Source organism: Pezoporus occidentalis, unplaced genomic scaffold (assembly GCF_034315485.1).
Source record: "Pezoporus occidentalis ecotype Australia unplaced genomic scaffold, CSIRO_AGI_Poc_V1 ctg11, whole genome shotgun sequence".
In the NCBI taxonomy this organism is placed as follows: Eukaryota; Metazoa; Chordata; class Aves; order Psittaciformes; family Psittacidae; genus Pezoporus; species Pezoporus occidentalis.
Genome location: NW_026912886.1, coordinates 10,978,958 through 11,006,237, shown reverse-complemented (window position 1 = coordinate 11,006,237; position 27,280 = coordinate 10,978,958). Strand labels below are relative to the sequence as shown.

At 42.0% G+C, this 27,280-nt stretch overlaps 1 protein-coding gene across 3 annotated transcripts in view; it reads left to right on the top strand.

Annotated features, from left to right (window-relative positions):
* AGBL1 (AGBL carboxypeptidase 1) overlaps positions 1-27,280 on the top strand; it is a 287,819-nt gene that overhangs the window by 177,934 nt on the left and 82,605 nt on the right. For 2 of the 3 annotated variants that reach the window (XM_062630796.1, XM_062630816.1), the window contains one exon: positions 22,582-22,742. The exons of the other annotated variant lie outside the window; for it this stretch is intronic. In XM_062630796.1, the coding sequence (XP_062486780.1) occupies positions 22,582-22,742 (161 nt within the window). The remainder of the gene's footprint in view (positions 1-22,581; positions 22,743-27,280) is intronic. 3 annotated transcript variants of the gene reach the window in all.

Sequence of the window (27,280 nt, the reverse complement as noted above, 5' to 3'; positions counted from 1 at the left end):
CAAATGCAGTTCAGACTAATAGCTGGTTATAAAGAAACTGATCCACCATGGGAAAACTGGGTTGTACTGAAACCTGCAGGGAAAATTTGGGAATTTCATTTTCGGAACTTCACAGTCTCCAGATACTGGTCTATGCCATGTTTCAGAGAGCAGAAAGGGTAGTAAACATGTCTGGCTGGGATGTGGACAGCTGGAATGTGTTACACTGGTAATTCAGGTCTGCATACTGTAGGTATGCTGACAAAGGCTAGGAAATGAGCCTGCTTAGCACACTGAATCATACTAGAAAATGGAATAAGTCACCTCATAACTCCATGCACAAAAAGTAAATGTGTAGCTATGGATTTCACTTTGGGTGAGATATACCTGAGATTTCATGCTGCAAAGGTCAACACTATTAAGGATTCCAAACATTGCAGATGACTAGTTTCTAACACAAAAGATGTAGTAGCCAGTGTAACTCTGTTTTGGACTACCTTATGACAGAAAAGGATGGATTAATCTTTGGTGTTGGGAGTTTGTGGTTACCTAGACACCAGTGGTCATGACCTAATTACATCTGATATGGGCAGAGGACAGTGTTCTTATTAACATGTGTTCTTGTATACTTTTTTCCTTAATAAGGGCTGATTTTCCAGACTGGAGGAAATATAATAGATAAGGCAGACTACAAGAGAAAAAAATATGCAGAAGTATTATGAATAAAAATTGAGTCCTTTTTTAAAAGGATTTTGTTACATATCCAAGAAGGCACAATTCTCTAATCAAGAGCTGAGGACGTATTCAGTTGAAACCAATCCTGGTTTAGCAAAGAGAAAGCAGTAATTAGAGTGTAGAAGACAATGAATTATAATATTGATGAAAAAAATCTAAATGATTGATTATAGTGAGACCGATTTCTGTTATTTCAGACTCAGTTTCTTGTTTGCTAGCACTAATTGTTTACTAGGATTTCTGGATGTAATGAGTAAACAATAGCGGAGGTGATTTTCCTAAATGTGGCTGATGAAAATAATCTTCCGAGGGATAATAGCGTAGATTTATTGTCACTGAACAAAGAAACAGGGAAAATAGATACCAGCCAATGTAGTGTAAGAAATGGATATAAGAAGCTAAAAAGTCATGTCAGTGAGTATTAAGAACAGTAACAAAATGTTTGGTACCATAACTACAAAATAAGCTTTAGAGCACTATTAGAAGAACTGTTTTATAATATTGTTAAACAGATATGCATAGTAAAGTGGTACCTTTAGTTTGCTAGAGCTGTTTCTTTTTCCACTCATAATGTTGTTAGTCTTTCCAAAGATTATAGCATGTTATGGTCTGGGTGTTCTCAGTCATGGTGATGCCAATCATTAATTATCATTCCCCTTATCCCATCCCTTTGGGATTTATTAGGTCACCAGACTAGCTGCCGAGGAAACATGCTGCTCCTTTTCAGGACCTTTTGGACTGGTATCTGTAAGAGGCATCTATTCAGTTTGTTCTCTCTGTCCCAGAAATGGGAAATCTACTCCAACTGCCCACTTAGTCCTAGCATAATTTTTGCTTTAGGGATCAGATACTAGGGCTTACACAAACCTCCAAAGACAGTTAACCTCATTTTCTGTTGTCACCATCATCACCCTAGTCAATGCATCCTCAGCACCTTTCACCTCGGGAGAGAAAAATATCAATACACAGTTGTGGAAGGCAAGTAGTGTCTTTGAAACCTTCTGATATTTCCAGCCGATGTTCCCATTTTGCACTGGGGTCAAAACACAGCTTTAAAGTAACTTTAAAAAATCTAAAGCAGTTGATTGCAGTTGAGCAGTTGATCATTACCCTCTTCAGGGCTGAAGAAAACTGTGATTCTCGTCTGCCAGATTCAAAGCAAGGACTTAGGTCACCAGGAGGTTCTTTGTTGAACTTGACTCTGCCGCTCATGTAAGGGTTATGTTTTGTGTAAATAATGAGACATACCTTGAGCCAGAAAGAGACTAATTCCATAACTCAGTAGCAGCAGTATTCACCTGCAATGGAACACACACAGTCTAATCCACTGCTCCAATTAATATTTACTTTTTCATACAATCCACTGCTCCAGTTAGCATTTCATTGTTCATAGAGAGGAGGGGAGCTCAACTGGGAAGGGTATCTTTCTAGGGGGGTCTGATCAAAAATGCCCCCCGTGAGCTGAGCAGCTCATCCCTAAGACAAGTCACCTCTAACCCATTACACTCTCACAAAGGAGTTTTAGCTTAGATAAACCCACAGCTTTCTCAAAATATTTCTAACTTATTGTCTTACTGTGCCCCACCTCTTCTTAACTTTTGGAATAAAGCAAAAATTTTCCTTTGGGAAAATAGTCCCCATTGAGGGTGCTGGAAATTTTGACTGAACTCCACAATAAGATTGGATCAGGGACAGATACAAAGCAACAATGAGAAAGATGACTTTTAATGAGTTTGAGGAGAAAGTACTGCAAATGATTTTGAGAAGGAAGTGCAGCTCTGTGCAAATGGGGCTAAACCAGCCCAGAAATTGTCCATTTTACAGTGGCTTATTCCAGCTGGAGATGACTTATTTATTCTATAAAATACAGTTTAAAATGAATTTATGGATTTGCTTTTGTCACGGGATCAGAAGGGCAGGGTTTTATTTTTGGTGGCAGGTACTCTTTTATGTAGTCATTCCTTTAGAAGCTGTTGGTCAGCAGATTGCAGGTGCAGAGATTTGTTCTGACGTGGAGGGGAAGCTGGTAGTGTATAAAATGATTTTATCTTGCAAGCAAATTGAAGGTAGAGTGAGAAGGCTGGTTTGAAATGCTATCTCTATGTGAAAACTGTGGTGGAAGAATCTAGCACTTCTGAAGGTATTTACTTTGCCACTCTCCATTATGTTACACCTTCAATTCCATTTTTATTGCCTTCCTTATATTTTTCTTCCTAGCCTTGAGAAGTAATAGGCTTGGCTATGGCTGGCTGCGTTAAAGAGAAGGGCTGTATAACCATGTCATAATGGCCGAGAGCACATACCCCTTACTGGGTGGCAGTGATGGGGAAAGAAAGGAGACAACCCTACAATGCAACACAAACAAGCCTGGGTGACTTGGTATCCTTGCTTACAGCCTTCAGCTGTCCTGCACCCAGGTAAAGAGGCACCTGAAGGCAATGCTGGACCCTATGCTACTAGAAGAAAGCTTTCCATCAAAGATTAAAGCTGTGACTGTGGTGTGTGATGGGCTCTGTGTTCCCCGTAGTCTCATGGCCCATAAAGACTTTGCAACCTTTTAAGAGCAGCCCTTTTGTCTTTTCAAGTGAGGGAGAAAGAAATAAATAGGATCTGAAAGCAGAGCTCAGGCTGGCTCAGAATGAGTGCCAGAAAGGTCACTTTTCTGATCAAGCCAGTATTTTTAGTGATTGGAAGGGCTTCCAAGGTCAAAGCATTGAAGCTTTTTCTGGGTCAACCACAACCCCCCTAACCCACAGGTACACTGAAATGACTTGAATTTCTTACCTGATTGATCAGCTCTAGGTAAATGTGTCACATAGACCTGATGAGAGCCACCAAAACCGCTTCTATGGTTTTACACATTCAAGTCCTCACAGATTCACACCGAATCCTTTCATTTGTGTAGCCTGAAGTCTGATTTTTGCTGGGGCTTGGTATTAAATGTCAGCTTTGAAAATGGGCCTTGTCAGGACTAATGCAAGATTCGCTCCTGTGGTTAATTTAACGAGATAGATTGGCAGACATTGTACATTTTATTAAGCAACCATAATTATATTTGTATTAATGGTTGTCTCTGCCCAGGAGAGATTCAGGTTTAGGATAATGGGATTTGTTTGTAATGCAGAACTGAGATCTCTGAATATAGATACAGTGAGAACCCCAGGATCGTTAGAATGAGGCCATGTTGTGGGCTGTGATGGAGTAGCTCTGGGATGTTGGGATGCTGGTTGCACAGGTAAGGCTGTGACAGAGGTACACAATTAGAGCTTATGGCAGACTTAGGGAATACCAACAGCTTTTTGGTTAAAATTTATTGGCACAGGTATTGACTGCTCTCAGCTGCAGAGCATTTGCAAGCTTATTCACTTTAAAAGGTCAGCAAAGCACCCTGACTATTCTAAAGGCAGCCTGCTGTGCCTGGAGTGTATTTCGTTTCAGGTTGTCTCTGCAGGTTATGTTTTCAAGTTGTTTCGGTGCAATACTGATCACATAGCACATCTTTATGTGGACAAGATCATTGCTTAGGCTGCGAAAACAGGTAAGAATTGGGTTCTTTCTGGATCCTCCTACGTACAATTGCGTTATTTCAGGAAATTGGCCCATGGTTATTGCATTGTTCTATCCTGTCTGGTTGCACGGATGTCCTGGGGGATAAAGCAGAAGGTTTTTGGGACAGTGTCAGCGCTGCTCAGTTGGTTACAGGAGGCAAGAACAGCCTCTCCTGAATTCAGCAGCATCTGCCTGCTTCTTATGCTGACACAGTGCCCACCTCTCCTCCTCTGCATACTGATGTCCCATATCTTTAGTCTGTTTGTCTGTCACTGTGAACAGGGGAGAACAAACTTGACAGTGTTGGATTGAAGGGTTGTAAGTGGTTATTGATTCCCAGACTTCTTGCATTCCAAGAGGTGTGGGTCAGGAAAGGTGCGTGTTTAGGTACCATAACTACATGCAAGTTTGTAATGGTGTGTTAGCACTGGTGAGTGATAGGATGTACATGGTGTTTTTCAAGTGAATGTGTGTGTGCTGTAGCTTGTATGTGCACTGGGGATGCACGTGCACGTTGTAAGAAGATGCGCACAATAGTGTTATGTGTGTGAGTGTGCATTCATCTCTGCTTATAGGCAAAACATGAAATTTACGTAATTGGCATTGCTTAAAATATATGAGTGTATGTTGTGTATATGTGTAATAGCACATGGGGGCTGCTTGTGGGTCTCTACCGGTCTAAGTGCAGCTAAAGTGGTGATGGACCGTGTGGCATTCTGCTGCTGCGTGACACTTGCTGGTGGTGGTAGGGTGGGGACAAGGCAGAGGTGCATAACCCTCAGCCTTCCTGATATATCTTTCTTGCATAGAACATGTGGGAGTCTAGTAGCCTGTGAAGGGGAAAGGGAGCTGAAATCAAGACTGAAAAGGAAATGCACACAGCAGTGATGGAGCTGAGATTTCATTACATTCTGATACCTCTGTTCACAGGGAACAAAAAATCATGCTTCCTGGGTGACCTTTTGGTAAATGCAAAGCTGGGGGGAAATCTGTCTTTCAGTTGCTTTTCATTTGCAACTAATTAGAGTGAAGGTGTGGAGTGCATTGTATAGGGTCTCAACAAAGCCTGCGGAAGGACAGCACACTCACAACATGCATTTGCACATATGTGCTGCTTGCGTATGGTAGCCCCCAGGACAGCAGAGGTGATGAATGCTTTCTGAGCTCCTGTCCCACCCCTTCTTCCAGCTGAGATTGGACCAGAAGGGCAGAGCAGCCTCCTCACACTGTGTAATCCGGTTCAATGACACCTTATTGACATGAGGGGTGCCAGGGTGGTGGAAAGCAAAACAGCACAGGCAATGCCTGTCAGTACTGCTTTAAGCTGATGCTACCTGCTGTGTTGTAGAGAAAGGGGAAATGCCTTATCCCTTGTAATGTTTTCTCCTTATTGTTCATCTGTTGTTTATCAAAAGCTCAAAGGGACGCACCATATCTTCCTTAACTCTTCCTGCTGCATCTTCTGCAGCCCTTTAGAAATTACTTTCTAATAGCATAAATATTTTGGGAATTCAAATGCCATGGATGGATTTTGTGACAGAGGAGGCTGACATCTCCAAAACTGGAAATGTGTAGTCAGATCCCATTTAAGTTCCCCCAGCCTGTTTATACAGAGGTACTCAGTACCCCATAGATGTGTAAATGATGACTTGTTATTCATGCCTTTGATACTAATTACAAGGGCAGACACTTGATATCAGGGTATTCAGCTAATGTTTTAGAATCTGCTGTTGATGAGTGTAGCAACAATGATATCTTCCCTGAGTTCATTGCTAGAAAGGAGGAGAAATCTTATTGGTATTTTTTATGTCTCTTCAGGATTATCTTTTGAGACACTGGGGGGGGGAAAGCTTGGATAAGGTTCTGAATTTGTGGGAAAATGTTCTCAAGAGGGACAGCCTGAAGAGAGATCAAATTCTGCTCATACATTCCAAGAATGAGAAGCATGTGTCTTTTCTAGGCCTGCTCAGAATATAAAAGTACAGTCCAGATGGCATTTAAGGTCAGGTTGGCATTGCTGGAGATCCTGACTGGTTAAAATAAGGGAGGGTAGCTTTGAAGAGGCTTATTTCATGAACATTCAATAACACGTTGAGTATTTCAACCCCCAAGGTGCTTCATTAAGTATCCTACTCTTTCCAGTCAGTTCTACTGATTTCATTTAAGAGTGTACAGCTGTGATAGACTGAATTAAATGTGAGATCTCATAACTCTTCATCCAGAAGCTAAACCTTAAAGAGCTTCCAAAAAGCAGAATCAGTAATTCAAGGCCTTCTCTTTGAGACAGCCAGAATGCTCCCAAGACAACCAGGAGTGTTTTACCCATAATATTTCCGTGTCGATATTACAGAGGCTTGGCATAACCCCAAAATACATCTCATTTATGTAAATGTGCTTGAAATTAAAAGGAAAGGGTAAAAAATTACAGAAAGAGCAAAACCTTAATGTCTTTTTCCTCCATGGCACATGAACTCCTGAAACCTGCCTCTGTGAGCTTACTGTTTGCCTATGAATGAATGCTTTGCCCCTGTGAGAGACTTGGTAAGAGAGCCTGTAGGTGCTGAATTAAGACTTTGTCTTTACTGATTGCACACAATCTTTTGTGGGGTTTAGATGCAGAAGAGATGCTGCAGAGTTGGACAGAACAAAAAGGGAGCAGATGTTCAATCACACGTAGATTTGAATGTTTCCAGTAGCTGAATATTTGTATTTGCATTCTTTGGTATGAGACTGACACTAGACTGAGGAGCTTTGGAGTAGCTCCAAAGGAGGAGCTTCAGGGGGAAATATTCCCAAGTGGTGAATCTGAGCTTGCTGAAGATGGGGTCTGTTGCATTTTCCAATCTGAAACTGGAATGGCAAGGATTGCAGGGTGGAGGAGCATGACAAAGGCAGGGTTAGTGGCACTGAGTTATAGAAGGCACAATACAGGTTTATGCTTATGCATGACCATAGCCTTCATAATCCATTGCTTGCTGACAAGTATACTAAGTTCACATACAGACAAAAAAAAGGGAAAAAAAACAGCATGTATTTTTCCCAAATCATTTGCTAATCATTTCTGATTCTCATTAGGAGTCTGGAAGAGGCTGGGTAATAGTAATGCTCAGCTTGGCTCTGTGTAAAAGGCCTTGATTTTTATGTTTCCATTTAGTCATTTTTACTGCATTGTTTCTTAGCTCATTGCTGAATAAATCCTGCTTGCACTGAAGTAAATGCTTGGGAAATAAAAAACACTTCTGTGCTATCCCTTTGTATGTGTTGGGGGTGACAGGCATTCCTGGGTGTAATGAATTCACTTATAAAGGACCAAGACCTGTATTCTTGTGTTTTCCTATTATAACACTAATTACTAGAAATTGTTAGCATCATATTAATAAATGAAGACCATGTGCACAATTTACAGGAGAAATGGATACGGATCTCTGTGTGTTTCCATTTATGTACCTGCCTCTACTTTCCTGAATCACGTATTATGTGAGCCAGCTGTGTTGGTGGGGTGTTTATGTGCAGTGAGTATTTGTGAGTGCAGACTTGGAAGCATGTTGGTGGAAGGCTACAATTGAATGTGGCAACTAGCCCAAAACATGTTCTCTCAGACCTTTCAAGTGGGCAAATGTGCACTGGTTTTCCTGATGAACGTATTATTTTAACTATTTGCTTACAAATGGGTGTTGTTTGTCATGGTACCTGTGTCTTAGAAACGCATTCTGCGATCGTATGTGTGTGTATGCACAGATGTATGAGCGTGTCTGAGTGCACATCAGCTCAATATGATAATGCAGTGTACAAAAATTGGCTAGAAACTCCACCTCAATCATGTTTAACAGTCATTTTGTGCTAAGAAATGGGGGGGGTTTCTCTGACAGAAGAGATCAAATGAAATTAGGATAAGAGGGCATCAATGGCAGTGACCATGCAGTTGATTGACAGGCTGAGACATAGAACATTCCTTATGTTCCTTTTTCTCTCACTGATTCTCACAGAATTGTCCTCTACTGGTAGCAGTTAATAAAGACTTTGGGTTTTTTGGGGGGTCTTCCCTCCCCCAGAGAAAAATGTGCATAAGAGCTTGGCAGAAGCTGGTATTTCTTTAAAGTCACTTCTAATGTGTTTTCCACCGTCGGCCAGTTCCTCCTTTAGCCTCTGAACATAAGGCTTGCCAATAAAAGTCCAGAAATAGCTTCTCTCGCTAGAACTAATGTTTGCCAACAATAGCTGGGGAGGAGGAAAAGGAATCTATTTTTATAGCTGGATTTAACATGAGGTAACCCTGTTGGCTTCAACAAAAATTAATTTATCACCTACATTTAAAAGGTTTATTTGGACTGGAAAGCTTTTTGTCCAAATTCAAGTCTGATGGTTGAGAGATGATATGTGTTAGCTACTTATGGACAGAAAAGCGTCAGACAAGTGAGTGTAATGTAATGCAGTGTGACTGGTCTTAATCTAGTTGTAGTTTAGGATGTTGTAACCTCTATATTGAGTAGAGTGGGAGAAAGCTGAGTAGATGCCAATCAGCCTCCATCAACATCTTTCTTGTCTGAGATTTCCCCAACATCAGGAGTGAATGAAGGACTGTAGAGTAGAAGTGGAAGGCACTGGGAGATTCAGCTCAGCTAGTGATTGAGGAACCAATTTCTCTTGTCCAAACTGCAACCTTTGCACTGTTGCTCATCTGGGACTATTCTCATAGAGGCAGGTATCTTCCAATGTTGTGTCCATCTACTGCCATCCTTGAGCATCACCATTCTCTCCTGAACTTGTGGCTTTTTAGTGCTCCTCTTGCCTGAAAGTCTGTAGTTGTCTTCCTGAGCCTGTCCAGATTCCACCTCTCTCTCTGTCCCTGCTGTGTAGGGACAGCAGCAGCTCTTCATTCACCTTCTGTTCTGCCATCCAATTGCACCTGCAGAGATTGGAAATTCTTTGTTAGGGTGACAGTGATGCTCAGAGGCTTGCTGGACCTGTCTGTCCTCAGGCTGGTACTCAAGAAGCAGTGAGTGAACCTGCTGTATGCCAGACATCAGGTAAAGGAATCCAGGCTTCTCAGCTAAGCCCTGAGAAAAGGACTTTTAAAACAGACTTTTATTTGGTTTTGGGGTAAGATTTTTCTGAAACTTAATCTTTATTTCTTGTAGGTTACTGATTTCTTTTCTTTAAAGAAGAAAAAAGAAGGCATGGCAGAGTTACAGATTAGTATCTTCAAACAATTTTGTTTCTAGCAGTAAGAGGTGAAGTGCAAGAGGTAAAGAGGACTGGGCTGTCTCCCTGGCTCTGCCAGTGCCCTTGACGAGGTGACTTTGGCTGTGTTGCTCCTCCTCTGATTCAGCATCCCTGTTTGCAGCTTGCAGTACTGCTCTCCTGTCTCCCAGAGGGTATCCTGCAATTAATTGATGGATGTATTTAAATGGCTGTAGCATGCAAACCAAAAGTCACCAGGGACAAAGCTGTTACTAGGGCAGGAATAAAGGTCAGGCCCTTGCTGACATTGCTGTCTTGATTAATTAATACACTAATCTCTATAACTGCTCTTCAGCAAATATAATTTGGCCTCATCCCTTGTTTTGTTCATTTTTCTGTGACTTTGCTTTGAGAGAACTAATGAAAAGACCTGGTGGATAATACTGCTTCTCATTGTATCTCCTCCCCTCAACCAGCCCTATGCTTTCGTCCCTCCTTGGTATCTGTTGCCCTTCTTTGTCTGAGGGCTTGCAGAAAAGTTCCCAGGCCAGTTAAATGACTCTTCTCTGGATACCAAAATAAGCTTATCCCTTGATTAGGGATTTGAGGAGAGATGTCTATTACTTGAATTACTAGGAAAACAGTGTGTGGAATTGACTGAAGGGGACACTTAACATTTGATATGGTTTTCCTGTGGCTCTTTCCTATGGGAGAGTGCAAGACCAATGCTAGAAAGCGCCGAGTTGCCTATGTTCCCTTGGTGAAGACTGCTGAAGGGCTGAGTACCCATCCGTGACTGCAGGAATGAAGTACCGGCAGTTTGGATTCAGTGACTGGTACAGCCCTGGGGCGCAGTGTTTCAGGACAGCCACTTTGGAACACAGAGACTGTCTAGGATCTATTAAGGATTTCTATCAGCATCAGAAGATGCAACAGAGCTTGGAGAGGAGCAGGAGGCGGCGTGAGCGAATGTGCGTTGTGAAGCGCAGTGAATCGAACCATCCTTGGATGAGCAAGAGGGAATATTCCCTCCAGGTTGCTGCCCGGTGGGAAATCAAAGAAATGAAGAAAATCTCTCCTTGCCTCCTCCTCAGCTCTTAGTTCTGGTTTGTTGTGCTTTCCATTCCTCGGTGATTACATCCGTGTCTTAGTCAGGTATTGTTTTCTGCTTGAGTTGGGAACATTCCCTAAAGCTGTTCCGAGTGCACAGTACTCTTGTTCTCTCTCTCAGGCCAATTTTAGATGGAATTCTGGCAGATTGCACAAGTGCAGAATGTTTACAGTCCTGTCTTACATCATCATGTTCCCGTATCATTTCTTCCTCGTTTGACAGATTTTTAACTGTCAGTCTAACATGCATCAGAGGTTGAAGTGTATTATCATAATGCAGTGCACTGTGGGTAATCCCATGCAAATTGTTCTGTGGAGAGTCATGCTAAATTATGTTCTTACAAAAAAAAAAGAGGCAGGAAAACAAAGGCTTTTTTAACTGTTTGTTCTTTGGATTTCAGAGCAGCTGCCAGAAGCACAGTGTTAAGCCAGTTGTTTGACACTCAGCACCATGAGCAGTGATGCTCCTCCTCACGGGGCGCTGCTGAGGGGATGAAGTTGCAGTGGGTTTTCTATGTGCATGTGTCTGATGTTCAGTTTTAAAACATTGCTAGCTTGTCAAAGAAGAAATGAGAGTGGCACAACAAAAGAAAAGCCTTTTGCCACTTTTTGCATTTCCACTGTACAAACACCTATAGGAAGTATCAGGTTTTATGAACTTAAAGGACACCAGATGCCTCTTGGGAAGTGGTAGATCCGATCATACATACTGTTGTTTTCATATCTTTGTTTTCTTTTGTTCTAAATTATCAAGGTCATTTGCTTGGAAACTGGCTGCTTTGTTCCTCTGAAATTTTGCATACTTTCCCAAACTGAAGCAGTAATCCTCCTTTTGGACAAAACACTTGATTGTAGTAGAAATGATTGCAGTGTCACAAACAGAGGATTATCATTTTCGGTAGAAATCGTAAGAAAAAGTTGAAGAAAAAGGCACCTTGTTCTTATGCAAATTTTCCCAGGTGATACAGCTGCAAGATGAGAAAACCTGAAAGCCTCTAATCTGGAGTCAGCATCTTCTCTGCTGATAAAGGTTTGCTGCTTTGCTGTGAGCAGTCAGTAGGTTTTCAAAGACTTGTAGACTTGTAGTTTAGTTTTACAAGGCCTTTATGCTTCTCACCTAATGCTGTAGGAGGTGAAGCATTTATCAGCTGCTATGCATTTGCTTCCTGTTGGTCTCCAGCTCTGAAAAAGCCAACATGGAAATATCCACAGCAGAACAAGAGGAAGTGTAAGCTGCTTTTGTGTGAGTCACGTCAGTTATCCCACTTGCTAGAAAGAGCTGCCTTTCCCTCACCCCAGCTCTGTCTCTCTGATCTTGTCTTCCTTTCTTCAGTCTGTTAGTTACAGACTTCAAAGAGCTGATTTCTTTTTCTCTTTCTCTCCAAAAGCACAGTAAGTGGAGATGTTAAACTGAGCCTGTGCTGGTGGGATTACATAGGGGAAAGGCTTATAGGTGGTTGGCAAAAGTCTGCATCCAACTGCCAGCTCTGATTCGCCTCCTTGGTAAATAAACCCAAATATCTAAAATCATTTGCATGTTGCTGGTCAAGTCCTCCTGGACAAGCACCACAGGTTCACCTCTCCTGTAATGAAGTAGAAGCTTCTGTTTTGATCTGGTTTTGTTGCCCTTTTAATGTTTTTTCCCAGCCAAATTTAAGGTACAAATATCCATCAGCCTTCTTAGTGGCTGTCAGTTTACTTTGTACCAGCGGACATGTAGGCTGGTGATAAAATGAGCCTGTTGACTCTCTGGACCTATAAACCCTGCTTAGCAGTTGGTGGAAGCTGCTTCACCTGAGAGAACTTTCCTGATGTTTGATTTCTGATTGTGGAGACAGCATCCCCAGGACTCATTGTAGGATGTCCTTCCTAACCCAGCCTTGTAAGAACATGATCAGTGACTTGCTTTTGGGCTCTCTTTTTGACCCAGCTTTCTCATGTACCCTTTAACTCTTTACATTCGTTACCTGAACCTGTTTTAAATCAGAGCAGACAACAAAGAGGGTCCTGGAGCACCTTTGCCTGAATTACCCTCGGTGTTATCAGCTGTTCTCTACGTGGCTAGTACAGGGTATTGAAAAGAAAGAGAAAAAAGAAACAATCACATTTTCACTGTTGTTGTCCATTTTTCTGTCAAATGACACAAGCTGCAAGAAGGGTCCTGTGGCAGAATGATTATACCGACACTTGTAAGAAAACAGCCAACAAGCTCCTGCTTGTACTCCTATCCTTCAGCTTCAAAGGGAGCAGTTATCAGGCTGGTGGAAGCCCTCTCCTATGAAATGTCTCTGTCCTCTCTGATATGAATGGGCATAGGTGCTTTCTGTGCTTTCCTATGTGCTTTTGGCTTGGAAAATCAATGACTTCTTTGTTGTTTTAGAAGTGCTAATACAAGAAATTGTGGAATCATAGTTGCTTGCTGTCACTGATCCTGAGGTTGCGTGGAGTGGCAGGTGGAGAAGCCAGCTTTGATGGTGTTTGCTGAAGATGACCAAAGAGAATTTGTGATACAAAAGAAAGAAAGAAATTAGCCTGGGGGGAGCCATTTATAATTTAGGAAAAAGGTTGCAGATAGCTCTTGATTTGTATCAGCATAAGGGGATGGACATACATTTAGGGTAATGCAAATTGAAGTGGGAAAGGAAGGTGCAGAGCTATAGATGGTTCTGTGGCCTTGCCACTCACCTGTGGATGTCGGTGTGAGGACCTATTTGAAGTAAGTTTTTAGGGAGACCAACACAGAGGGTCTCAGGATAATCCCTTCTGAGTATGTGCATGTAGTTATTCCACCATGGAAGCTGGCATGTGATGTGGTCCGGGCAAGAAAACCACGTCCAGGTGGAAGCTCTGCTCTGAGGCAGTTGGCAGAAGGGAATAAGTTTGGAGAGCAGACTTAAATCTGGAAGAAAGTAGTATGCTTCAAGGCATGATCAAAAGGTTCTGGGAAAAAATATGGGACCCTCAGGACTGGAATAGCAGAGATTGTATAGGCTGAGATTTGGATGAATTCTGGAGCTATTTGTGCTGCCTTGGAGCTACGAATATGAGAGTATGTTGGCAGAGCTGGTAGGCAGCCAGGATGGGAACAGAGCAGGATGCTGTGGGACCACGCTGGATGGTTTACACACAAAGACAATGCTTGCAAGTTGTCTGCTGTGTTATTTTATATTTAACTAAGCTTACAACTCACAGAATCAGATGAAGCCCAGGTTTTCTTCCTGTCAGAGTTGTAAAGAACTTCACAAGCAAAAGCTTTGAACTACTGGAAAGGAATCATTATAAATGACCAGCAAACTCGATAGATAACTCTCTAAACATGTTTAACGAGGTGCTACTTATGATTTCTTCTGTTTAAAAACTCCATGGCATGAGAGAACCACCAAAACCAGAGCCACAGGCACTGGGGTAACGCAGGGATAAGGAAACCCAGTGACAGAGAGTATTAATAATTGATTGATAATAAGGTGGATTATTTTTGAAAGAGGTACATGGGTTAGAGGAGTAAGATGAAATGGCATGTAAAGTTTTACCCATGGCTTTCAAGGGTGAACCGAGTAATTTTCATGCAGATTGGGTTGCTGGGCATCCCAGATGAATCAGAACTGACAAAAAGATAGCCTTCTGCAAAAAAAAAGGCTTCAAGAGATGTTGAGAGTTCTGGAGTGAGGCACAAAAGGACTGTTTGTATAGTCATAATCCTAGTTAAAAGGCTGGAGAAAGTAGGTAGAATACATAAGGCATCCCTGGGATGGAAAGAAATTGATGGTAAAGTGACTTGAGCTACCACTTGGTGGATTAGTGCTGGTCAATATTTATAGTTTTAATGACTGGAAGGCACGGAGAACAGTAAGATAATAATATTTACTGTTTGCAGCTGAAACAAATTATACAGTGAGAAGGAGGGCTGAAAGATTTTGGGTACTAGAATGGAAGATGAAACATGGGCTGTGGCAGGGTAAAGCATGTTTGAAGGAATAGTTTAAAGCATTCAGACACATGGTAGGGCTCTGAATTAGCTCTAACCATTGAGGAAAGCATAAGTAGCTATTATAAAGACAACTTGATAAAGATGTCTGTGCCTTGTGCAGCAGCAGCAATAAAGAAAGAAGTGAATAAGCTGCTTGCATGTGTGAAGAACAAGGTAGACTTGGAAGATGCTATAATACCCCTGTAGATGTGAATGTTAATACCTCCTGTGGTGTACTGTGTTTGTTATGGATCATTTCTTTTGTAAGAGACAAAGAGGGGCTTGATGGAGCAGATGAAAGTGTTTAGTGGCCTGAAAGGCAGCTTCAATACAGGGAAGGCATTAGGGCTGCTAGAGCTCATGAGTTACAAAGGGAAGGAATAAAGCATGGCAGTGCAGAGTGCAGCAGGGTGCAGAAGTAAAACTGAGCGCTGTTGTGGGAGAGGCTTTGCAGGGAGTAGATGTTTGGCAGCAGTATAGCAGGAAGCAGGGCTCACCACCCTGTTGGATTCTCCTCCACATAACACTGCTGTCAGTTTCACTGGCCTGCTTGTCCTCATGATGAGCTGATGTGGGAGCAGAATGATGGAGGTGATGTGGGACAGTGTTCTCAGGCTGGGGCAACAAGGGCAATATCTGGGTCATGCGATGTTAGCTTCTCACTAAAATCTACTCTGGTACTTCAGTCCCTGTGTTGGTGCAGAAGTGATCCCTGGGCTCTCATTTTGAATGGGGAATAAAAGCACACTAGCCTTGCTGTGTTATTTGGTCAATACATACTTTCATCGCCTCTCTAATAGGAAGAATAGCATGTATTTTATTGGGGTGAGAGGGACAGGCTGTAAGGTTTCCTTCATTGCAGTTTATAGCACAGTGAATTTTAACATAAAAACTACTCTGGAAATTCCCAGTATTGTTAATTTAAATACTTTAAAGCCACACACAAAAATAACAAGATGTTGTGTAATGTAATACAAGACTATGTGGCCATTTCGTGAAATTAAGATGCAACAATTGATTCTTTATGTGACACATAATTAACCTGGAGATCCCCTTAGTGGGTGGTATTATGAAGACAAATACCTTATTAAAAAGGTTTAAAGCAGGTTAGACGTTTTGTGAACAGCATTGGCATTTACATTAGCCAGAATAAAGTTGTAAGTAGCACAAATCCTTTTGTTCCAAGGCATATAGTGATCATCAGTCAGGATTAGAAAATGATTTTACACCCATGATAAAATACAGAATCATAGAATTGTAGAAGAGTTAGGGTTGGAATGGACCTTAAAATCATCCAGTTCCAACCCCCCTGGTCATGGACAGGGACACCTCACACTAAACCATGTCATCCAAGACTCTGTCCAGCCTGGCCTTGAACACTGCCAGGGATGGAGCATTCACAACCTCCCTGGGCAACCCATTCCAGTGCCTCACCACTCTTACAGTAAAGAATTTCCTCCTTATACCCAATCTAAACTTCCCCTGTTTCAGTTTTAACCCATTACCCGTTGTCCTATCACTACAGTCTCTAATGAAGAGTCCCTCCCCAGCATCCTTACAGGCCCCCTTCAGATACTGGAAGGCTGCTATGAGGTCTCCACGCAGCATTCTCTTCTCCAGGCTGAACAGCCCCAACTTCCTCAGTCTGTCTTCATACAGGAGGTGCTCCAGTCCCCTGATCATCCTCGTGGTCCTCTTCTGGACTTGTTCCAACAGTTCCATGTCCTTTTTATGGTGAAGACACCAGAACTGCACACAATACTCCAAGTGAGGTCTCACGAGAGCAGACTAGAATCTAAACTGGGTAAATTCATAGCTGAAATAAGGCTTGGATGGACCAAGAGTTTTCTGTTCACTTTTCTGTTCACTGAAGTTATTTATGCAGGCAAAATTTTAAGTGGAAGTCGACAGAGGAAAAATGATCCAGGGATTAGGCTGCCAATTTAGGACTTGCAAAATTTCAGCTTCTTGCTTTCCCAGACTGCTTTTAACAGCTAATTCATTTGACACAGATTCTGAGACATTCTTAGAGGCCCACCTCACACTTAATCTCCAGATACCTCCAGGCTATAACCTGTCTGTGACTTGCTCCAGATTCCACAGTGTTCAGGTAGCAGGAAGATGTCTGTCTGTGAGAGAAAGTAACAGGTAGACTCCTGATGAATTTTCAAGGCATCAGATGGGGTGATACCAGTTTACCTGTTATAAATACTTGGAGCATGGGAAAGAAAGGTGCTTTCTTGAATAAAGCACTGGGTTGTCACCAATGTAATTGTCACTATTCCCTCATACTGCCCCAGAATCACTGCATGACTTTGAACAGTTCCCTAGTTCTGTTCCCTATCTGCCAAGCAGGAGGCTTAAGTATCCTGGAGCAGCATTTGCTTTCCTTTAGGAATTCGTATGTTGGGTTTTGTTTTTTTTTGTTTCTTTGTTCATCTTAAATAAATAATAATAACAAAAAAGCATTGCCCATGGTTTTTGTTAGCTCTGCTATCAAGAGCTTGCCCTCTGGACTGTCACATCCAAAAGACTCTTCTTCCTCAGGTGGTGCAGGCAAACTTCTCCTCCCCAGAACTGTTTGCAGTCCTTAGATCAGAACCTGGCACACTCTTGTCACTGTGAAACAATGCAGATGCCTGCATTGGGAAAGGACAGGGAGACATCTGTGGGAATACTGTGAGGGAAACGTGGAGATCGGGATGTCAGGCTAATAGCTAGTCAGCACAGTGGGAAGGAGGAAACCCTTCCCCACAATAGACCTGGAGAATAATTCATCATCTAAATAATTGTTTTGCTGGCCACAAGTTTTTGTTTGCTAAATCGCCAGTTCTCCTATCAGCAGGTTGTCCAGGACTCTTTCTCCAGCAGATCAGAGAGAGAAGGTACATTATCTTCCCACTCATCTTGTGAACGGAGTTGCCTGTATAAAGATGTATATCTTTAACCAGGGAAAGAGTCCATTTGAGTGATTAAAACAATAACTACTTCTTTGATTCTATACACAAGAGCTTTGCTCAGCCAAAATACCAGCTGAGTTCAGCAGAAGTTTTGTAAGGGAAGTCAAAGCAAGCTAGGCCTTGCTTCCTCACCATGTGGCCAAAGCACCAGCTGAAGTGGGGACAGACATTCAGAGCAGGGCTCGCCTCTCCAAGGGTGAGAAGTGGGTAGAGGTTTCCATTAGCTTCCTTCTTGTTATCATTCCTCTATATCAGCATCCATTGACCTCAACACCCCCTCTTTCTTCCTTATCCTTTTATCTTTCTCTTCCTTTTATCTTCTGTCTCTTAACTCCCATCCCTCTCATCTTTCTTTCTAAAAATTCCTGCTAGCCTGTTTTTTTTCCATGCACCTTCAGCCTTTTCTCCTTACTTAATCCTCTTGAAATCCTTTAGCCCAAATTCCCATCCCCTCCACCTTATCTGTTTTGCCTGCCATACCTGATCCAGAGGGATCTCTGGAGCATGGGAAAACCTGGCTTATTCCCTCCTGTCCTAGCTGTCTAAATAGCTGGCTCCCCAGCACGTGTCTGAATACTTTCAGCCACAGGTTGAAAGGCCAGGAACGTTCAGGGTTGGCCCAAGCTAAAATTAAGGCTGCAGACAACAAGCACCAAATGTTTCATTCAGTTCTCTGGCTTGTCCTCTAGAGTCTCCAAATAGTTTCTATTAGTATTCTGAGGGAGAGCTCACTGATGGAATTAGTGAGAAACCAGACTGTCGATTTATTTATACCCAGCCTTAGGGCATAACCATTGTGCATGTGTAAAGCTACTGAGATGCAGGGAATATTCTGTAAGTGTGTATCCATAGGTATTGACTGGAAGTAAGGTTGCAGGGAAAAGCTGTTGCCCCAGGGATTGAACAGCGACCAAAAGTGGGAGAGGTTGCTGAAGTGGCTGTGCTGCATTGCCAAAGATCCCTCCTAGGAAACAATTGATCCTTCTGAAATCTTCTGTCTGCTTGTGTTTATTAGCATCTCCCAACTATAATTTTGTGTAGCTCTAGTTACCCTTGTGGAGAAATTTCTAATTTAACTTTTGGAGTCTTTCCACCTCCTTCAATAATATCTGTGTTATGAACCTATTGCTGCCTTTGGCTGCAGGAGTATTTAAAGCATATGAGTTAATGAATAACAAAGTTTTTTCACTGCATTGTCATTTAGCCTGTGAAGTATTCTGAGGGCAAGTCGAGAGATATTGGAAACATTTAGTTGCAGATATTTATTTGGTGCATCAGTGCTGAGTGTTAATGAACTGTGTTTCCAGTATGATTTGATCAATTTTGTTTAGGAAAATTTGTTTTGACAACATGGTGGCCAGATGATAAGTCAAGAAATAGCTCTTTTTCCTGCTTTCCAGTTTCCTGTTACAGTGAGAGTGCCAATTAAGAGATGCAGGTGAGTATCCTGCTGTCCCAGCAGTTATGCTAGCATCAGTTTTAGCAGAGAAGGCAAGAAATTAGTTTAATGAGACCAAGTGTTAATAGACTAAGTGTCTGTTTCATACATCTGATTGGCTGTGTTCTCTGCCTCTGGAATTTGTTTCTTCCTATGAAAATAAATATATCCAAAACTTGGACTATTACTAGGCGTTACGTCCTCCCATGCTGCCTGTTGCAGTATGCAAATGTGAAAAGGGATTAGGAAAAGTTGTTTAGCTCCATTATTCTCTGTAATAGCCAGGAAACAATTGACTTGTTATCCCTTAACATGATGCTTGCAAAAGACTGCGTGACAGAGCCCACGGGACTAATTTGTATTGTGCAGTGGAGCAAGATGCATCAAGCTGATGCTGGTCCAGACTGGTGCTTTCATGTTACAGAGAGCAGAAACTGTGTGGACATGTGAACTGATCATCAAAGTAGGGTAGTTTTGTTAACATGTTTCTGAGGGTGGACTAATTACAACTGATGAGCTTGTCTGCAGCTTTCTGGTGCAGAGATGCTGTTTCCTACTTCAGAACTTGTTTAGATTCTGCCGGCTTGGAAGATATGCACCATGCTCCACTGCTCACATAGTGATGTCTGAAGGAGGACATTGCTGAAAAGCATTGTGCTGGAGAAAAAGATGGGATCGCTGAGAATCCAGGCTGGCAGAACACTGCAGGGGAGATGCTGTCAGGCAGAGCAGCTTCCTCCTGTACAGCTGTAGCAAATGGACCACATACCATCACTGCATGTCAAAACATGACAGTTTCACTGCCATGGAGATGTGCTTCCTACCAGCTTCTTAACCAAACCACGGTGCACCACTTGTACTGTTTGATTCTTCTTTCTTGCATTTCTTGTGGTGTATTTCCACAACTCTGAGTTGTACACTCTCAAATCTTTTACAGCTGTTTGTGCTGCACAGCTACAAGGGAAATGCCTGAAGAGCAGGCATCCCTTTCAGCAATGCAAGTGGGATAGACTGCTAACCACTACACCAACTCCTGCATCACTGGTAGATGCCATCAGTAGCATTAGTTTGCTATGTCAGACCTGTCAACAGCTTCAGTTTAGTGGTAGTCATGCTATGCACCTCCAGCTCCACTCTGCTAAAAGCTGAGGAGGGAGGAAGGAGAGAGAGAGAATTATGAGAGTTAAAAAAGAAGTCTGTGTTTGAAGTGAATAAAGTATGTTAACAAGGAATTCTCTAGCTGGGGTTTCCAGCTGCTAGTCCTGAGCTGTCTGGTATCAAAGCAATATGGGTTTGTCATACAGCAGCTAACTTCAATACATGAGCAATTACTGACTGAGGCTTCTGAGGTATATTATGGTTTTATTATTATTATTTCTCTGCTCATAGTTTCTTAAGGCCTCTTCATATCTTGAATAAAGCTCCAGGGAATCATAAAGCCACAGGCTGAGTTTTTGCACAATCACTATTCGCATCTCCTGGATTGATAGGTATTTAGGATGTTGTCATGATCTTGGAAGCCAGACCCTGAGGTGCACCCCAGGGAAAGCCACGAGACGCTCTTTATATTCTTTGCCCCTGAGAAAAGAATTCTTTTGCTGTTGAAATGACATATTTTTGCTCAGAAATGTCACCACTTCTGCCTGCCGATTGTAACTGCCACACTAAAATACCTTAACTCTTTTGAAGTAAAATAATAAAACATTTAGGAATCTATGCAGAGCTGCTAAGCACTCTCATCATTTTGCATTAATGACCCTTAGTTCCCATAAGCCTCTCCCTGTTTTCTTACTATTATTAATTATTGCTATATTTTATTGTACCAGGATTTTGTTTGGCAAAGTTTGCAGTGGAGGTGAATAGTACGGAGAGAAGAAATAGTGCCAGAGATTTGCAATAAAAATACTTAAGAGAATGTTCTGAGAGCAGCAATCAGTTCTCCAGAGACCTTAGACCCTCCCTAGCAGTGATTTTATGTATTTTCAGCCTGTCTGTGTGCTCTTTGAGGCAGGTCTTGTGCTTACCCAGTTGTCTGACCACTCAGGTTATGTTTGCACTCTGTATTGTTTTGTGCTGTTCATGTTCATCATCATAATTACAGATTCATGCTTTGCTCACAGGGTCTCAGAGAGGAAACAAGATTGCAATATCTTTACTATAGGAAAATATATTAGCTATCAGATAGGGTATTTGTAATGCCAGATGATATTTGCACTTGCTGGATCCACTAGAGATGAAGTGGTAGTTTGTCCTCTAGGAAAAAATCACTAAAAATGCTTTATAAGAGAGCTGCAGAAGTGTATGTGAGAAATCTCTTCCTTCTTCCATCCACTTGCGTGGTTTTGGCTTAGAAATAACATTTCAGGATGAGAGAGCTGCTCAGACTCAAGGATCCCAAAGCACTTTATAAATGCAACAGCTTTATAATTATAATCTCACTGTGAGATCAGAGCTCAGCCTCCTGTCATCAATTACAGACATGCACAGCTTCATTACCTGTAAGATACCCACTGTCAAATACCTAGTAGAGAGTCGAGTGCAGGCCGTGCTGGCCTGGAGCTCGCGCTGTGCAAGTTCCAGGACTGTGAGCTGGGACTCCTTACCTGGGGAAGCAGTGCTGGAAATGGAGCTGGAGCTCTCATCAGAAGGTTGACTGCAGAGACGTTTCATGCTGCAAAAGCACATAGGGCTGATATTGGCAGAGGCAGCAGTTGATTCAACCTCTGATGTGTTAGCACTAAAGACATACGATGTGGTCACTTAATACTAAAAATGAGGGATTTTTTTCAGTTTCTTAGTTTCTTTTTAGTGTATGTGAGCCGTATTTTTCTCCTGCCCTCTCACTGCTTGCATGAAACTGCTGTCGATTACATTGACCTCCTGCTATGCAGGCCCTTGGTGTGTTCCTTCTTTGCTACATCTTTATTTTATTTTTTAATTAGTAAAAAAAACCCTGAACACAAACTATTCACAATCAGGGTCCATGCAAGTGAGGATCCACAGCTTGGAGGACTCTTCCCTTGAAAGATGATGTTGATAATCCAAACCCTGTTTGTGCTTCTCTGTCTTTGCTTGTCTGTGCTAGAGAGACATCAGCATTTAATAGAAATTCTTTAGAGGTGTGTGTTATTTTGCAATTACTTTGCAATTGATTTCCTTAAAAAACAATTCATAACTTGTTAAGGATCTCTTCCGTCTTTCTCCCCCCTCCCTGTTTCCCTTTTTATCTTTGCCACTGCCCAGTGTTTACAGTTATGGGACCTGCATTTTTCCCCATTGCTCAGGGAGATAACTTGTCCATAGAGAGAAAGAAAAAATGAGTCTTAATGATTTATAAAAGTGGATTTACAGCCAGATCCTCCTGGGGCCTAATTCTTACAAGAGTACTTCTGCAGATGTAGTGGAGGCAGTTAAACTATTTAAACTATTTGCCTCTGTTTCCTGGTTTGTAAAGAAGAGGCTATTTTACAATGGCTTCTGTAGACCAAGTGCTGTCAGTTAATTTGCAAATGAATCTGGAGGGGAAATTTCCACATGTGGCAGATGTGAACAAACCCCTAATTCAGAATGGAAGCAGGAGCTTCTGCAAAACAAGTCTGACCCTTTCCAGGTACTTGTGAAATGTATGCTCAGCACCGAAACTTTCTCCCTGTCCTCATCAGGGCCTGCAGCTGGGAACTCAAGAGCTGGAGGAGATGGGAAGCAAGTTTTGCCTTGGTTTGCTCATTCTGCACCTCAAATCCCTGCCCTGCAGCAAGAAGGTAATGACTCAGGCAGCACTCCTGCTAGATCTGGACGAGGAGATAACAGACAGGGCACAAAGGTCAGTGATAATAGTATTCAGAGGGCTCTCCTGTGGGAATCAAGTTGGTGGGGGTATGTTTTGGGTTTAATTGGAATCAAGTTGGTGGGGATATATTTTGGGTTTAAATCTGCACAAATGGACTAAGCGTGGCTGAGATTTGCATCTTGGGAACTGGAGTGATTGAGAGCAATAGGAAATGAAGATAAAATTGACTCCCAAAGAAGCTACTAAAATACTGGTTCCATGCCCTGCAGCCATCCATGTGGTTAAACAGGTGAAAAAAAAGAATCTGATTTCTATTTTCCAGTGAATTTCAATTTCCCCATCAAAACTGATTACCAGAGCATAGGCAGATAGTACTGCCTCGGGAAAATGCCTCAGCAGGAAACATTTTTCTGCTTACTGGAGTGTCAGGTGGAGTTCTGTCCACCTCAGATCCTCCATGGAGAGGATTTCTTACAGGGAAGACATTCTCTAAGGAGCTGCAGGGTAGGGAACAAATATTCCAGATTAGAAAAGGACTTTGATAGACTGATTTAGAAACTGTAGGATGGATTCTGCAAGGATGCTCCCATAAATTCCTCTTCTCCTCATGTAATAGTCCTGTAGGTGCTGAGAGCAAAGATTTGTGACTTTTTGATGCATAAGGAGTCATCATGATCCCACACATTATTTGTTTGTTTTCTATATTCAGTGGAAGGATGTATTTAAGCAAGGTTGCACCATTATAATTATAAGAGGAATCTGACCTAGGTAGGTGTCAGAATACAGGAGTTTTGAGCTTGAACCTGTGGTGAAGCAGAAATATATATATTCCTTCGAGGCCACCATCACTTAGTGTGATGTGCGAGCACATGTGCTTGTGATAATGTTTTTCCAAGACAAATGGAGAAAGAAAACTTAGTGATGTGATATGATTTGAAGCTCCCCAATGGCTTTGTCATCACAGAGTTCTCTCAGCTTCATCAATAAAAAGCAAGTTTTCCACTTGCAGAAATGCCCCCATAATTTATAGCAGACTTCCAGTCTTCCCCCTGCAGGAATACTTAACTGATATTACCACCACCTGTTCCTCATGCCAAAAACTGTTCTTACAAGCTTGTTTGCAGCTTTTAATGTTTATGAGGAACAATGAAAAGAGAGGGCTGAAATGCAGAGACATTCCTTTGGATTAGCTGTGCTCACTTGTACATGTGAACGTATAAATGAAGTGATTAAGGCAAATGCTAAACGCCATCCATGCTGTGGACAGCCATCCAACAAATCACTGCTATGTCATTAGAGAGAATTACTGGAGCCTGGCTAGGCGGATGGTTTTGGGATTATAAATCAAACTCTCAGTTTTTAACTGGGGCTAGAAGGGCCTTTGCATGACAATAACTTAAGGGAAGAAAAACATTGAACCCTGACTAGTCTCAGACACTGATAAAAAGCCATCTGCTCACTGTAAGTCAGTGAGCATTTCCCTGATCTTTATAGTCTTCTGTAACTTTTTGTTTAGTTAGTTTTATATTAATGGGAATTCATTCAATTTTCCCAATATTGTGTGTTGATCAGTACCCAAATAAAAAGCTGGCTAATTACAAATAATTTCTAAGATGCTAAAAAGTTTCCTTATTTGTAAGACTCTCATATGGTTCCCAATGTGTCCATAGTAGCTGAAAACAAAGCTTTGTACCCCTTCAAGTCTACCCAACATTAGTGAGTATCTCCATGACATCCAGGGATGCAATGTCACTGCTAAAAGGCAATGTGACAGTTACTTGTTCATTTTCATTCAACTGGGTATAATTGCAGGTTTGTGGAATTTGAGTAGCTTAGGTGCAATGTGTTACCATTCATTTGTAGACCAGGTAAACAGCTGAATTGTTTAATCCCACCTAGATATGTCATATTGAAGGAGCTCATTGCAGAAGGTCAGAGGAAGGCAGATGGAGGTACCAAAGGATTTGATAGCATATTCTTTCTTTAAAATAAATAATTCATGGGAAATGATTGTGCAGAAAGTTGATTCTGAGTCAGAAAATTAATACTTTGCTCCTGGGTTTCTGTGAGTCTCGCCAAGGGAATTGTATGATTTGATTTTAGTGGGAATAGAAACGCTACCGGAACCAGTGGAAAAATGCAGAATATACAGAGCACGCTGAGGCTGGGCAGGCGGGCAGCTATTTCTGCATCAATACATTTTTCTGGAGGGGTACCTCCATCAATGGAAACTATACTCTGCTGCTTCCTAGACTAGACCCATCTTCATGGGTTTAAGGAGAGTGAAATATTTGTAGTTTAAAACTACCTTTGTCATCTTTAGTGGTTACCACAAAAATGCACAGCATCCTTTCTATACTCTCTGATTCTGAAAGGATGAGAAGATGTGATTGAAAACACCCCAATTTTTGCGTACCTTTGAGAGTCAGAGTCAGACCTGGGGATCCTTCAGGTGTACACAGGAAAAGTCTGGGCTCTTAACTTATGCAGTTTTTTCTCACATGGATTGCATAGCGAGCAATGGTGGCTTTAAACACCTTGCAGGCTGTCCTTGTTCCAGAAGTCTGCACTGTCCTGGTCCCAGGAAATGAGATGCCAGATAGATATTTAAGTGGAAAACGATGGCTCTGACTGTATTTAACCTTTTCTGGGAAAAGGATCTAATGTGTTTCCTAAATATGTGTTTCTGAGTGCCCATCTCTGTCACACTCCGTGTGACAGATCAAGGCATGGACAAAGAGTTAATTCAGCACTGGATATAGCTGACTCCCAGATGAAAAGTCTCATTGCAAAGGTACACAGATCAAAAGCTGTGGAGCCAGAGGTCTCTTCTGTTGTGAAATCCCTGCAGTTCATGTCCTCCATTTGTCTCTCTTTGCCCCTGTGTCTGGTGTGTGTGGCATTGACTTGGCATCTCAGCATCTCTCTCCGTCAGCAAACATTTTCACCTGTCAAGGTTTATAACTGTATGTGTCTTTTAATTTTCCTCTTCAGGCTGTCCCTGCTCTGGGTATTTTGCAGCCTTATTCTTTCCCCACTGGTGTAATGGAATGAAGGAGCAGGCTGGACTCTACCTGCTTCCCTGGAATAAACTATTTGCTGTGCACTTTATATAGCTCTGTCAGAGTCAGTGGTCAGTAAATTAGAGCAAGGTAATAACTGTCAGGGAAGTGACTGGTCAAATGGAGGTGTCTTGTGTGAGTGGAGGATTTCTCACACCAGATCAGGTCCATTGTCTTCAGTGTACTCTCTCCAATGATTTGAGGAAATCTTTTTGCAGACCTAACTAAATACAGTTTGGTTACACAGGCAAGAATTCCTTCCTGTCCCCAGTTTACAGTCTGCCTTTCCCCTAAAGTGTGAGCTATAAACAAAATCATTTGCAAACATGAGTGGAGTAACTGTTGGAATAAGTTTGCAGCAGAGGCAGTGTAGCAAAGTAGCTGAATCTGAGACTAAGTAAAGGGGGGCTGAGCTTCCATCAGTGAGGATAATAGGATGGTAGAGTATTTCTCCTAAAACCAGTAAATCCTTGGACATCACATAGTTGATCTCACAGCTCTGTGTCTTCATGTCTTCAGCATGTCTATATGGCAGATGTCTCATGAACATGCCAAAAGGTGGAGAAAGTACAAGATGCAATGTACTTATAAGATAAATTAGAGCTATAGCATGCAATGGTGAGGGGTTGAATTCATTCAGGTTATTAGTCAGTCTGTTCATTAGCACCCTGTTCTCCTGGGACACTTCATATTCCTGCTCACTTATTCAGGCATTATCACCCTCACATTGCAAAAAAAAACTACTTAGGGGCTTAGTTGCTTGTGGCTTTGCTTTTCATAAGTGATATTTAGGTATTTTTCTGCATCAAACAGCCCTTTCTCCACCAGCGTTGACTAGAATTGGTCTTCTGGATCACTCTGCCAAGGTCAAAGTCCAGATATGGGGAGAGTTTTCTGGGCTTTGCAGCCACCTTCAAAACACAAAGCGATGTGTCAGGTGCTCCTATGGGCTTTCTATTCTGCCCTCTCTCAAACTTGGCCTCATAAGCACGCTATTGCTGTGCCCTTGGAAGAATCACTAATTTTGGGTTTCCAGCCTCCCACTGTGCCTTGCAATCAATTCTGGCATTCAGAAGCTCTCTGCTGGGAAAATGAAATGCCAGCTTGTACTTCGGACATCATGTTTTTGATAATAGGTTTCATGCCTCATTTGCTGTAAAAGCAATTAGGTTTTAAGTCAGTGCTGTCCAGGTAACTTCACATTTGTCATGACCACAAAGAGGATGGGAAGTGACTGTTCACTTAAAGCAGGTTTGAGAGACAGAGAAAGCAAGAACAATCCTCTCTATAGGTATATAACCTTCTTCCTTGTGGTTTGAACTGATGGCCCAGTCCTTGATTTTCTCTGCCCTTTTGGTTGTGCTAGGAAATGTTTTGCATACACTGCAGCAGTTGTAGCCATATGTTCGTGAGACACATATGTTGAGACAGGCTTTTGCGAGGTCATTATGCACTTTCTGCTGACTTAGATATTATTCATCTCTTGTGTTTCTTCATCATTCCTTACCT